Raw genomic sequence first — 13,254 nt, 5'->3', positions numbered from 1 at the left:
TCTTCGTGGGAGCACGAGGCGGCGCCGATACAGTCATCGATGTAGCGGCGGAAAAGGTGGGGGGTGGTGCCAGTGTAGCTGCGGAAGATGGACTGTTCCACATTTCCTACGAAGAGGCAGGCATAGCTGGGGCCCATGCGGGTGCCCATGGCTACTCCTTTGGTTTTGTGGAAGTGGGAGGATTGGAAAGAGAAGTTGTTCAGTGTGAGGACTAGTTCAGTCAGTCGAAGGAGGGTGTCAGTAGAAGGGTACTGGTTGGTACGGCAGGAAAGGAAGAAGCGGAGGGCTTTGAGTCCTTCGTGATGGGGGATGGAGGTGTACAGGGACTGGATGTCCATGGTGAAGATAAGACGTTGGGGACCGGGGAAGCGAAAATCATGGAGGAGGTGGAGGGCGTGGGTGGTGTCCCGAATGTAGGTGGGCGTGGGTAGTCTCAGGGTTGCAAGCTATCACTAGTGGAGTGACACAGGGATCAGTACTAGGGCCTCAGCTATTTACAAGGCAAAAGTGAGGACTGCAAATGCTGGAGATCAGAGTCTAGATCAGAGTGGTGCTGGAAAAGCACAGCAGGTCAGGCAGCATCGGAGGAGCAAGAAAATTGAAGTTTCGGGCAAAAGCCCTTCATCAGATTCACTGAAGCTAGATTCCTGATGAAGCGCTTTTGCCCGAAACGTTGATTTTCCTGCTCCTTGGATGCTGCCTGACCTGCTGTGCTTTTCCAGCACCACTCTAATCTAGACCCTCAGCTATTTACAATCTGTTTCAATGATTCGGATGAAGGATGTAGGGAACAAAAGTGGGGTTGCTAACTTTTCTGTTGACACTAAGTTAGGTCAGAAAGTGAGTTGTGCAGAGAAGATGGAGCAAAGGGATAAATGCAGGTTAAACAAGTCAGAAAACGTTTGGCAGATGGATGGACTATAGCGTGGGAAAATATGAGCTTGTTCACTTTGGCAGGAAGAATAAACAATAGTATATTAGTTAAATGGTGAGAGACTTCAGAACCTGGTGGTAGAGAGGGATCTGGGTGTCCTGATAGATAAATCACAAACCATTAGGATGCAGATAAGTAGGAAGACTGTTGTCTATTGCAACAGAAACAAAATATAAAAGTGGAATAAATTTACTGCAGCTGTACAGGCTTTTGGTGAGACCATATCTAGTGCCCTGTGTACAGTTTTGGTCCCTCATTAGAAAAAAAAGATAATTGTTTCAGGAGTTGTTCTGAAAAGGTTCATTCAATATTCCTGGGATGAATGTTTTTTCTTCTTTTCCCTTTCATTTCTCTGTCTCTCTCCCTCTGTCTCTCACTCACTCTCTGTCCCTCAAGGTTAGCTACTGTCTCTATCAAAATCTTTGCCGTGTTATTAAAATGTTCCTCTGTATTTTTGCTCTCCAGTGGACTGTGAGTTTGGCCTTTGGACTGAGTGGACAGACTGTTCCTGTGTTTCTCCAGTGCAGCATCGATATCGTGCAGCTCACGGACCCCTGTTTGGGGGGAAGCATTGCCAAGGGCAAGAGATGGAATTCAGGATGTGTAACCAGACTGAGTGTACAGGTAAGAATACCATGGGAGGCACTGGTAGTTCTGAATTCCAGCTTAATGTTCGGCATTCTGATTCCGAAGTGGCAGGTGGTAAAATTTGAAGTTAATGGAGTTTAAAAAATCTAGAATTGGAAAAAAAAATCCCTAAAAATTACAAACCTCATTAGAAATCAATTTAGACTCAAATTAAACTTCTGTATTCATTGACAACAATTCACATCCTTTTAATAGAAGCTAACAAAATCCACAGACCTCATTGCGAGCAGATGCAGAGAAAAGGATTCATTGTGATTTTTTAGATGGGACATTTGTACAGTCAGTTCTTCGATAATGCTTATGCTCTTGAGCAACCCTATGTTATGGAAAAATTGTGCTTTAGAAACAGCGCTTTAGTTACAGCCAACATAGGTTTAAAAGTTTGCACTTTAGAAACAGCGTCCCCACATCGTCACTTGCTTTACAGCCTATTTACATTGACAAATGACCTGTAAACAGAATCGTTGAATTGGTGATCACATCAAACACCAACTCACTCTTAAGACAAAGATATCTGCCAGTATCCTCTGAGCAAGTCCAACTTAGAAATATAAGTTGCTTGTCCCACTTTTTCAACCACAGAGTCGGATATGCATAAGTCTTTGTAACTGCATTGTGATAATGGGACATTCCAGAAGGATTTGCCGAACAAACCAAATATTTACAGCCTCAAGCAAGTGTTGAAGGGTGGACCTTGCAAGGTTTACAGGTCCCGAGTACAAACTGAGCAGTTGATTCAATCATCTGAACACTCAAACATGGAACATGTGACCTTCTGCATGCACTGAAAGAAAAACAACTTTCAATCATAAGAGAGAAAGGCCATTGGAAAACATAAAAGCAAAGTCTGATGTTGATCTGTGTGATGATGCTGCTCCTTTAACAAGGTTATGTTGTCCTTGTTTTTTCAAAAGGGTTCATAAAGGCAGAGGTTCCGATATGTCTGGAAATATCTGCTTGAGAAGGCTTTTAAGTCTTTCTTTTAAAACACTTGTTAATGACATCGTGATAAGGACTCCTGACAGAAAGAAATCTCAGAGTGTGTTCTGTGAATATGCTCAAAAGGTATTTTGACAGGGAAAGAAAGCAAAAGGATTCTATGTTATTGGTTACAACACAGTGTGAATAATCAAGTTCAGGGGATTCTGAATTGGACATGCCTCAAAATAAATTGAACAATGAGGAAGTTGTCAAAAATTGGGATAAATAATTGAGTTACTTTCCAGAGGAAAATCAAAATGACCTGAAAATGTTATTGCTATCCCACGGGAAGATATGTGGCAATAAGCTGGAAAATACTAACCTAATTATGCATTATGTAGATATAGGAAATGCTGTTCTGATTAAACAACATCCTTCTAGGCATAACCCTCTAAAGTTGGTGAAAGTGAGGACCACAGATGCTGGAGATGAGAGTTGAGGGTGTGGTGCTGGAAAAGCACAGCAGATCAGGCAGCATCCGAGTATCAGGAAAATTGACATTTCAGGCAAAAGCCCTTCATCAGGATGAAAGGCTGATGAAGGGTTTTTGCCAGAAATGTTGATTTTCCTGCTCCTCTAAAGTTGTCACAGGTTCACAAGGAGATTGAACACATGCTCCAAGACAACATAATCCAACTGAGTTACAGTGACTGGAGCTCACCCATAGTCATGGTGCCAAAGCCAGATGGCACCCAACGGTTATGTGTGGACTATTACAAAGTCAATGTAGTTACAAAGACTGATGCATATCCGATTCCATGTTTGGAGAAGTGTGTTGAAAAGGTGGGACAAGCAACTTATGTTTCTAAGTCGGACTTGCTCAGAGTACACTGGCAGATATCTTTGTCCAAAGAGTGAAATCAATTTCATCTTGTGACGATTGCTGCTCCTTTAACAAAGTTATGTTGTCCTTGATTTTTTTTCCCAGTTTGGAAATGTAGAGGTTGGGGTGTCTAGTTTGTATGGTTTTTTTTCATATGGGTTTTTGGGCCAATCTGATTAACAGATACTGCCTGAGACAAAAAGCTTTCAAGTTTAAAAAAAACTTGTATAATGAAAAGGGAATGGCCAGTTCTCCCAGCTCAGCCTTACTCTGGTTTGATTTTAGTTTTTGTTTGCTTTTAGCAAGCAGTTAGTTTTTTTAGGCTGCTGGTCAAAGAAAATGCTCTATGGAAGAAGGTGTTCCATGCTGAATCTCTCTGACATCTCTCTGTCCTGTAAGACCTTGTGTTTGATTTTTTTTTTGCCAAGGGGTGTTTATGGGGATTGTTGGGGGAATTTGGAACAGCATCATTAAAGTTGGGATAATCTGTTGGGTTTTTGGAAAGAGTGAGTTATTCAGTATTCTGTTCTGTTTTGTTTGTGTTTCATTCATTAATCTTGCAAATAAATTCTGTTTTGTTTAAAACTAAGTGGTTTGACCAGCTGCATCACTCCTGGACTATCTGTGTTACACCTGCTTAAAACAACTAGCAAAATTAGGGTTTAGACTACTTTCTTGAAACGTTTTGAGGGGGTCTGGCCTGGTCCATATTGGTATGAAAAATGTGCCAGTCACATCTCACAGACTAACCAATCAGGTAATTGCCAGATTACCCAATTGTGTGGTATATATTGATGACCAGGTGATTTTCAGTCACACACAGATGGAACATTTGCAACATTTATCAGAATTGTTCAATTCACTTTGGGAGTCAGGCTTGGTGATAAACCTGGCTAAAAGTGATTTTGCCAAACCCCAAGTCACCTTCCTGGGCCATGTTATTTGGCATAGACAAATGGACCCAGGGAATGTAAAAATAAAGCTAATTGGGGAGTTTCCCACACCATTGACAAAAACAGCAGTACTACAATTCTTGGGATTGAGTGGATTTTATCAAAAATTCATACCAAATGTTAGCAGTGTGGCTGCTCCATTCACTGAATTACAAAAGGAAGACAAGAAGTTTCAGTGGACAACGGACTGTCAGAAGGCATTTGACAGCCTGAAAGCTGAGTTAACAGCTGCCCCAGTATTCACCACACCTAATTACACCAAGCTATTCAAGCTGTCAATGCGAGTGATATGGGTGTTGGTGCTGTGCTCTTACAGGAAGATGACATGAAGATGGAAAGACCCAATAGGTATTTCTCCAGGAAACTGAGCATTCATCAGCCGAAATATTTGACAGTTGAGAAGGAGACTTTGAGCTTGCTGTTGGAATTACAACATTTTAATGTTTATGTTACCAGCAATGTATCTGAGACAATCATATACACTGATCATAGCCCATTGAAGTTTGTGGAGAAATTTTAAGAATGAAAGTTCCATTCTGTTTAGATGGAGCTTATTGTTACAGTATTTCAATTTGAAAATTGTGCATGTGGCAGGACGAGAAAATGTGATTGTCGACACATGGTCGAGACTTGAATGAGAAATGGAGGCGTTCGGTGGTGGGAGTAAAACAGACTAAAACAGAATGTAGTAGTATATGTTTTCATGTTTATAGTCTATGTAATATATATGTGTGTTGTAGTGTACAAACAATTTAAGATTAAGAGGTTTTAAAGTGAAGTCATCTTTGGATATTGATGGTTCATTTCTTCTCAAGGGCAGAGGTGTGATGATGCTGCTACTTTGACAAGGTTATGTCGTCCTTGACTTTTTTCAAATGTGGTTGTAAAGGCAAAGGTTCTGAAATGTCTGGAAATACCGACTTGAAAAGGCTTTTAAGTCTTTCTTTTAAAACACTTGGACAATGAAAGGGGAGTGGCCAGCTCTCCCAGTTCAGGGTTTGGTTTGGTTTTTAGCAAGGAGTCTATTTGAGGCTGCTGGTCAAAGAAACAGTCCATGCTGAATCTCCCTCTCTCTCTGGCATCGCTCCTGTAAGAACCTGTGTTTGATTCTATCTTTTTTGCCAAGGGGTTTATGGGGATGTTCCAGGCACTTGGAACAGCATTATTAAGTTACAATCAAACTGATTGGTTTTCAGATAGGTTGTTATACTGAATTCTATTCTCTTTTCATCGTGTTTTATTCAAGTCTGCAAATAAATTCTGTTTTATTTAAAACTGAGGGGTTGGGCTAGCTGCATCACTTCTGGAATATCTCACTCTGCAGCTCCTTAAAACAACTAGAAAGCTTAGAGCCTGGGCTACCTTCCTGAAATGTTTTGAAGGGGTCCAGCCTGGTCCATAACAGCAGTCTCTGAACCCAAACGACCACACGCCAGGAGTATCTTCAAGCTGCAATAGAAATTATGAGGAGCCAACACAAAGGAGGAGTTGAGGCCTGACATGAGGCAAAACTGACATGGGCTTATTGGTTGCTGAATAGCCTATACCTTCTCCTATTTCTTGTGGTACTCTCCTCTTGCACTGTGTGGGAAGTCATGGACACTTCCAGTTGTCCCTGGTGACCACGAATGCAGGAAGTGTGTCTAACTGCAGTTACTGATGAACGTTATTTCAGAGCTAGAGCAGCAGGTGAGTTCACTGTGGAACATCCACGCTACTCAATAAGTCATGGATAGCACATTCAGTGAGTTGGTCACACCACAGGTGAAGATTGAACAGGCAGAAATGACATGGACAAGCACCAGGCAGAGCAAAGGAAGGCAGACAGTGCAGGAATATCCTGTGGCTATCCCCCTTTCTAACAGATATACTGTTTTGGATACTTTTGGTGTGGGGTAAAAGGAGGGACAGGACAATAATTATAGGATTCAATTGTAAAAATCATTCTGCGGTCTCAAGACTTCAGGATGGTGTGGTGTTTCCCTTGTATTAGAATCAAGAACATCTCAGAGTAGCTACAGGACATTCTCGAGGTGGAGAGAGAACAGCCAGTGGTCATGGTACACATTGGTATCAATTACATTGATAAGCGGTAAGGTCTGACCAGCTGAGTATAGGGGGTTGCAACATTAAAAAAGTAGGACCTCAGAGGTAGTAATTTCAGGATTACTATCAGTACCACAGACTAGTGAGAGTAAAAATAATAGGATAGACTGGATTAATACATGCCTGGAGAAGTGACATAGAAGGGAGGTATTAGGACTGGGAGTGGAAGGCAGAAAGTCAGGAGACAGAAACAATGGAGCCAGAGTGCAAATCAAAACCAAGATGACTGAAGAGGTTAAAAAGACAATCTCAAGGTTTTGTGTCTTAATGCAGAGCAGTCACAATAAGGGAAATGAATTAAGAACACGAATAGATAGAAACAGTTATGATAAAGTTGAGATTCAAAATCAGGAAAGGACTGGACAGAGAGGGGGAAGAGTAGATAGGACGAAGCTGTTCCTGTTTATAAAAAGAACAAGAACTAGAGGGAATAGATTTAACGTGATGTTAAATCAAAGTGAGGGTAATGTGAAAAAAACTCTTTCATTCAGCCAGTCCTTAGGGTATGAGACAAAAACAAACTGCAAATAGTGGAATCCAAGGTAGACAAGCAGGAGGCTTGAAGAATACAGCAAACCAGGCAGTATCAGGAGGTGGGGAAATAGATGTCGACGTCTCCACCTCCTGATGCTGCCTGGCTTGCTCAGTCCTTAGGGTGTGGAATTCATTGTCTGGAGATGTGAGAGAGGCAGGTTCAATGGAGGCATTCAAGTAGTGCATCGGATGATTATTTGGGAAAGAAATGGTGTGCAGGGAAATGGGGAAAAGGCAGGAGATTGGCACAAAGGGATAGAACTGGTGCAAGCCGAATGGTGCCCTCCTGCATCATTGTGATTCTGAGATTCAATGATTACAAAGAGCATTGTACAGTACCCAGAATACACACTGTATTGTATCCAAAAACACAAATATAGAGTTTCACATTAGAGTCCCTGTCTCTAGCCCTTCAACAAGCTTAAGTCACTTGTGAGTATAACTTGTAGAACTGAAAATGCAAATTACTTCTTCTTGGCTCTATAATCTACCTGCTTCAATGTTCTAATCTCTAATCCCTCTTCTGGGTTTTTACCCCAATACATCTGGCCTGTGACCAACACTAACTCTTACAATAAGGTGTTGTAGCTTCACTATCTCCCTCCTTTCTCAGGAGCACTGGTCTACACAGGCATCTTCATCAAACCCTCATGCAGAATTACCTCAAAATCAAAGTAAAACTGAAAAAATAGGTACCTCTTTAAGAACTGGGTGTTTCTCTTAAACTGAAATGACCTTTCCCAAATTTCTAACCTGAAGACTGTTTGTCTTGATTGACAAAACCCTACCAAAGATACAGAGAAACACATCAATTCTAAAGCTAGACATCAAAACTACTCAAAAGAAATCATCCTGGCTACAGAAATACTTACAATTATTAACTTCAACGCACAGAAAAACCACATGTTACTAATTCAAAAACTAAAGTTTCAAACAGTGAATGACATTAAACATACACCTATAAAGAGAGCTAATTCACATGGTTTACATCGTAACACCAAATAACAAAGGTTGGGAAAGAATAGTCAATCTATCAGTTTGGCTTACTTGACAGAGAGAGAAAAAGAGAGAGATGTCATCTCTAACTATCTGGAGACCAGCTGTTTGCATATTATTCACAAACAAACTGTCAATCAGCCCAGAGCCAATCAGACATTGACTACTGTTACTGCTGACTGGGTCATCACACAGAAAATCAAGCACCACCATCTTGCAGGTGTCATTGAAGTCAAAGAATAAAAACATGCAAAATTCCCAAATGTCCTTATCTTTCAAACCCAGAAAGCATGGACCAGGTCTCTGTACTTAATAAGAATCACTTTTCATTACAAGCATCTCTGCTCTAGCTACAGCTAAATGGTTATGAACTGTCACCATATAACACCACTAGTTAAATCTCTAGCCACTTTATAAATTGCCCTAGAGTCATACATACACGCATACACGCATGCACACATGCACACACAGAGAAAACAATGGGTGTTACCTAAAGTTGAGAAGGTTAATGGGTGATCTGATCAAGGTCTTCAAGTTATTGACAAGAAAAGACAAGATTGATAAACTATTTCCTCTGGTTGGGGATTCTAGAACCAGGGGCATTGTCTGAGAACTAGGGCCAGACCGTTCAGGAGAGATGTTAGGAAGCACTTCTACACACAAAGGGTGGGAGAGGTTTGGAACTCTCTCCCACAAACAGCAGTGGATTCAGTCATTAATTTTAAATTTGAGATAGATAATGTTTTGTTCAGCAAAGGTATTGTGGGAAATGACCAAAGGCCGGTATTTGGAGTTAGGCCACAGAGCAGCCATGATCTTATTGAATGGTAGACCAGACTTGAAGGGCTGAATGGCCTGCTTCTGTTTCAATGTTATGAGCAGAGAGAAAGATGAGGAAAGCAGGTCAGTGGTCCCTGTTCACGGGATTTATTGAGACGATTCTTGTCCTAATCAGATGCTGCTTCTCAATCGCTCTTCTCCGGATACTTCCACTTACAGGAAGCACTGCGTGACTGGTTCACACTTATAAAGATCTCTGACTTATCAATGAAAATTTACAACTTCCAGCAACTGCTGAAGGAAAAATAATCCAGTATTTTCAGTCTTAAAATGTTTTTTACTGCAGAGAAAAGAGAGAGCTCTTGAGATGGTGGAGGTCTGAAGGATTCTCACTATCTTATTCATAGCTCCAGCTGTTTAGCCCCCTGAGAATCAATCAAATTGTTGTTGGCAGGTAGAGGACCTTCATCATCAATAACTGGCCATTCATCCACAGACCAATCAACTCTTCTTGCCATCTGAGTCTTTATGTTATACACATCCTTGGCTCCAGCTTGTCTGCACCTTCTTCTTTTACTGCTTGAAACATCTGTGCTTATAATAAGATGTCAGGTTTGAATTGAGATTAGATTACTTACAGTGTGGAAACAGGCCCTTCGGCCCAACAAGTCCACACCGACCCGTCGAAGCGCAGCCCACCCATACCCCTACATTTACCCCTTACCTAACACTACGGGCAATTTAGCATGGCTAATTCACCTGACCCTGCACATCTTTGGACTGTGGGAGGAAACCGGAGCACCCGGAGGAAACCCACGCAGACACGGGGAGAATGTGCAAACTCCACACAGTCAGTCGCCTGAGGCGGGAATTGAACCCGGGTCTCTGGCGCTGTGAGGCAGCAGTGCTAACCACTGTGCCACCGTGCCGCCCACAAATATTTTCAAAAATCATGCAGTAATCCTTGATTTTAAAACAGTGTTTATCCCAGTTCAGCTCAGAATCAAAAACATAGAAAAATGAAACTGTTCAGTCTTTACATTATACTGATGACTCCTGGCCCACAAAACTGGTCTGAACTGAAAAACCAATCAACATCCTGTCTTGGGGTGAAGATTGCTCTGTATATACAACTGTGATGTCACTGGATCTCAAATGGGGCCCTGTTATAAAATTAGAGGTCACATTTGCATGACAGAGATGAGGAGAAATTCTTTTCTCTGAGGGTTCTCTAACTTTGCAACTCTCTGCCCAAAAGGTGAAGCAGGTGGGGTCATTAAACAGGTTTAAGAGCGAGGTGGATCGGTCCTTGTTAGAACAGGAAATCGGGTGTAATCAGGGGGGTAAAAGTAAAACATTGTTGATGCTGGAAATCTGAAGCAAATACAAAGACTGGAGAAACTCAGCAAGTCTAGCAGCTCCTGTGGGGAGAGAAACAAAATTAGCATGTGGAGGTGCTCGTGTTGGACTGAGATGAACAAAGTCAGAAGTGACATGATACCAAGTTATAGTCCAACAGGTTTATTTGAAATCACAAGCTTTCTGAGCATTTGCAGGCATTTCACCAGGTGAAGGGGCTATGCTCCAAAAGTTTATGATTTCAAATATATCCGTTGGACTATTACCTTGTGTCGTGTGACTTCTGACTTCATCACTTCAAGTCCAGCGTGACTCTCTTCATCAGAATCCATTCTCAGTGGTTTAAATCCAGCCATGATATTATTCAATAATAGCAGAGGGGTTAAATAGCTTAGTTCTGCTCCTATTTTCTGTGTTTATATTGTATGGAGGATAATTTCTCTGAAGTTGAATTTCTCCAGTGGGTGGTGTTAGAAAACCAGGTTAACATCTTTCATTGTTTTAATTGTTCAGCATCTGAAAAACTTGTTTTTGTTTTGTGTAATGAATAATTAATCTTAAACATTGCTGAAAGAAGGCTGGAAGTCGAAGGATTTTTGTCAGAATTATGATACAAGATACAGACTTGTAAAAAGGTGAAATTATTGCATATGGAGTGGGCAGAGGCCGCTGGTTGGTTGGGCCATCATTGAGACAGAGATGCAGCAGGAGGAGGAAGTGAACTGTCAATCTTAATTCTCCAACCGGCGGGTAGATTTTGACTGGTCTGGGTGTTGGCATAACGTTGCAGCAGAGTTTGGCTGTTTCCATGACCCCTTTTTGAACAAGTTGTAGTATGCATGCAAATTCCTTTGCCTCCATAAAACAGGGGCCTAAGTTTTATTTTTATTCATTCATAGCATATGGGGATTGCTGGCTAGGGGGGGGGCTCGCATTTATTGTTCATCCCTAATTACCCCAGGAGTTAGACAATAGGTGCAGGAGTAGGCCATTCTGCCCTTTGAGCCTGCACCACCATTCAGTATGATCATGGCTGATCATCCTTAATCAGTATCCTGTTCCTGCCTTATCTCCATAACCCTTGATTCCACTATCCTTGAGAGCTCTGTCCAACTCTTTCTTAAACAAATCCAGAGACTGGGTCTCCACTGCCTTCTGGGGCAGAGCATTCCACACACCCACCACTCTCTGGGTGAAGAGGTTTCTCCTCATCTCCTATGCTGCACTCCCTCAATAGCCAGAATGTCTTTCCTCAAATTTGGAGACCAGAACTGCATACAGTACTCCAGGTGTGGTCTCACCAGGGCCCTGTACAGCTGCAGAAGCACCTCTTTGCTTCTATACTCAATTAGTTAAGAGTGAACCACATAGCTGTGCTTCCGAAGTCACATGTAGGTCAGATGAGTTAAGGAGGACAGTTTCCTTCCCTAAAGGACATTAGTGAACCAGATGGGTTTTTCTGACAATGGCTTCATGGTCATCATTAGCCTCTTATTTCCAGATTGAATTCAAATTCCACCATCTGCTGTGTCAGGATTCGAACCCTGGTCCCCAAATATGACATTGATAGCGGAATTAACACTCCAATGATAATATCACTAGGCTACTGCCTCCCTTATGTATGTAGTTTAATATTGGGTTAGTAAATTTGCAGATGACACTAAAGTCGGTGGAGTAGTGGACAGTGTGGAAAAATGTTACAGGTTGCAGGGGGACTTGGATAAACTGCAGAGTTCAATGCAGATAAATGTGAGGTGATGCACTTTGGGAAGAATAACAGGAAGGCAGAGTACTGGGTCAATGAAAAGATTCTTGGTAATGTGGATGTGCAGAGTGATCTTGGAGTCCCATGTACATAGATCCCTGAAAGTTGCCACCCAGGTAGGTCGTGCTGTTAAGAAGGCGTACGGTGTGTTGGGTTTCATTCATAGAAGGATTGAGTTCCAGACCCACAATATCATGCTGCAACTATAGAAAACGTTAGTGTGGCCTCGCTTGGAATATTGTGTACAGTTCTGGCCCCCATATTTCGGGAAGGATGTGGAAGCGTTGGAAAAGGTACAGAAGAGATTTACCAGGCTGTTGCCTGGTCTGGAGGGGAGGTCTTATGAGGAAAGGCTGAGAGATTTGGGGATTTGATAGAGACATACAAGATGATCAGAGGATTAGTTAGGGTAGACAGTGAAAGTCTTTTTCCTAGAATGATGACATCAGCTTGTACGAGGGGCAATAGCGACAAATTGAGGGGTGATATATTTAAGACAGATGTCAGAGGCATGTTCTTTACTCAGAGAGTGATAAGGGTGTGTAGTTAACTCAGCACACTAGAGAGATTTAAACAATCTTTGGATAAGCACATGGATGCTGATGGGATAGTGTAGGGGATGGGTTTAGAATAGTTCACAGGTCAGCGCAACATCGAGGGCGGAAGGGCCTGTTCTGCACTCTACTGTTCTATGTTCTAGCTTCTAGAACATACTTAGGCATCACACAGTGAGCCCAGTTGCTGTTACATGAAGCTTTAACAGTCTGTTCCTCTCTGGATATCATGATCAAAATAATTGCTTTGCAATGTCATTATATCCTCTTTCTTTGAACTCCCATGTTTTCCCAACCCACAACAAAGATCATAGAAATAACTTTATAATTGTTGGACAGTTCCAGGGGCCAAGATATTTCGAACACCATCATCCGGGGGGGCACAGGGACTTGGGTTCAATTCCTGCTTCAAGCGACTTCTGCGTAGAGTTTGCACATTTTCTCCCTGTGTCTGCGTGGTTTCCTCCCACAGTCCAAAGATGTGAAGGTTAGGTGAATTGGCCAGGCTAAATTGCCCATAGTGTTAGGTGCCTTAGTCAGGAGTAAATATAGATAGGGGAATGGGTCTTGGTGGGTTACTCTTCGGAGGGTCAGAGCGGACTTGTTGGGCCGAAGGGTCTGTTTCCATACTATAAGAAATCTAATCTAACCTAATCCCACAAACCTGCCTCATTTGCAGCCTTAACTTCCTAACCCTATCACTTAACTCCTTGAGATGCTCAACTCCTGTACGCTATTGTAAGTCATACGTCAAGTGACAAGACTTAGAGTTATACAGCATCGAAACAGACCCTTCGGTCCAACTTGTCCATGCTGACCAG

General features: G+C 42.0%; 1 protein-coding gene across 1 annotated transcript in view; it reads left to right on the top strand.

The window, feature by feature from the left end:
- Positions 1-13,254, top strand: part of LOC122548771 (SCO-spondin-like) — a 188,294-nt gene that overhangs the window by 41,582 nt on the left and 133,458 nt on the right. Inside the window, exon 9 of the mRNA XM_043687538.1 lies at positions 1,400-1,558. Within this exon, the coding sequence (XP_043543473.1) occupies positions 1,400-1,558 (159 nt within the window). The remainder of the gene's footprint in view (positions 1-1,399; positions 1,559-13,254) is intronic.

This window comes from Chiloscyllium plagiosum, chromosome 4 (assembly GCF_004010195.1).
Source record: "Chiloscyllium plagiosum isolate BGI_BamShark_2017 chromosome 4, ASM401019v2, whole genome shotgun sequence".
NCBI lineage: Eukaryota > Metazoa > Chordata > Chondrichthyes > Orectolobiformes > Hemiscylliidae > Chiloscyllium > Chiloscyllium plagiosum.
Note: the sequence above shows the minus strand (reverse complement) of the source record. Positions and strands in the feature narration are given on the sequence as shown.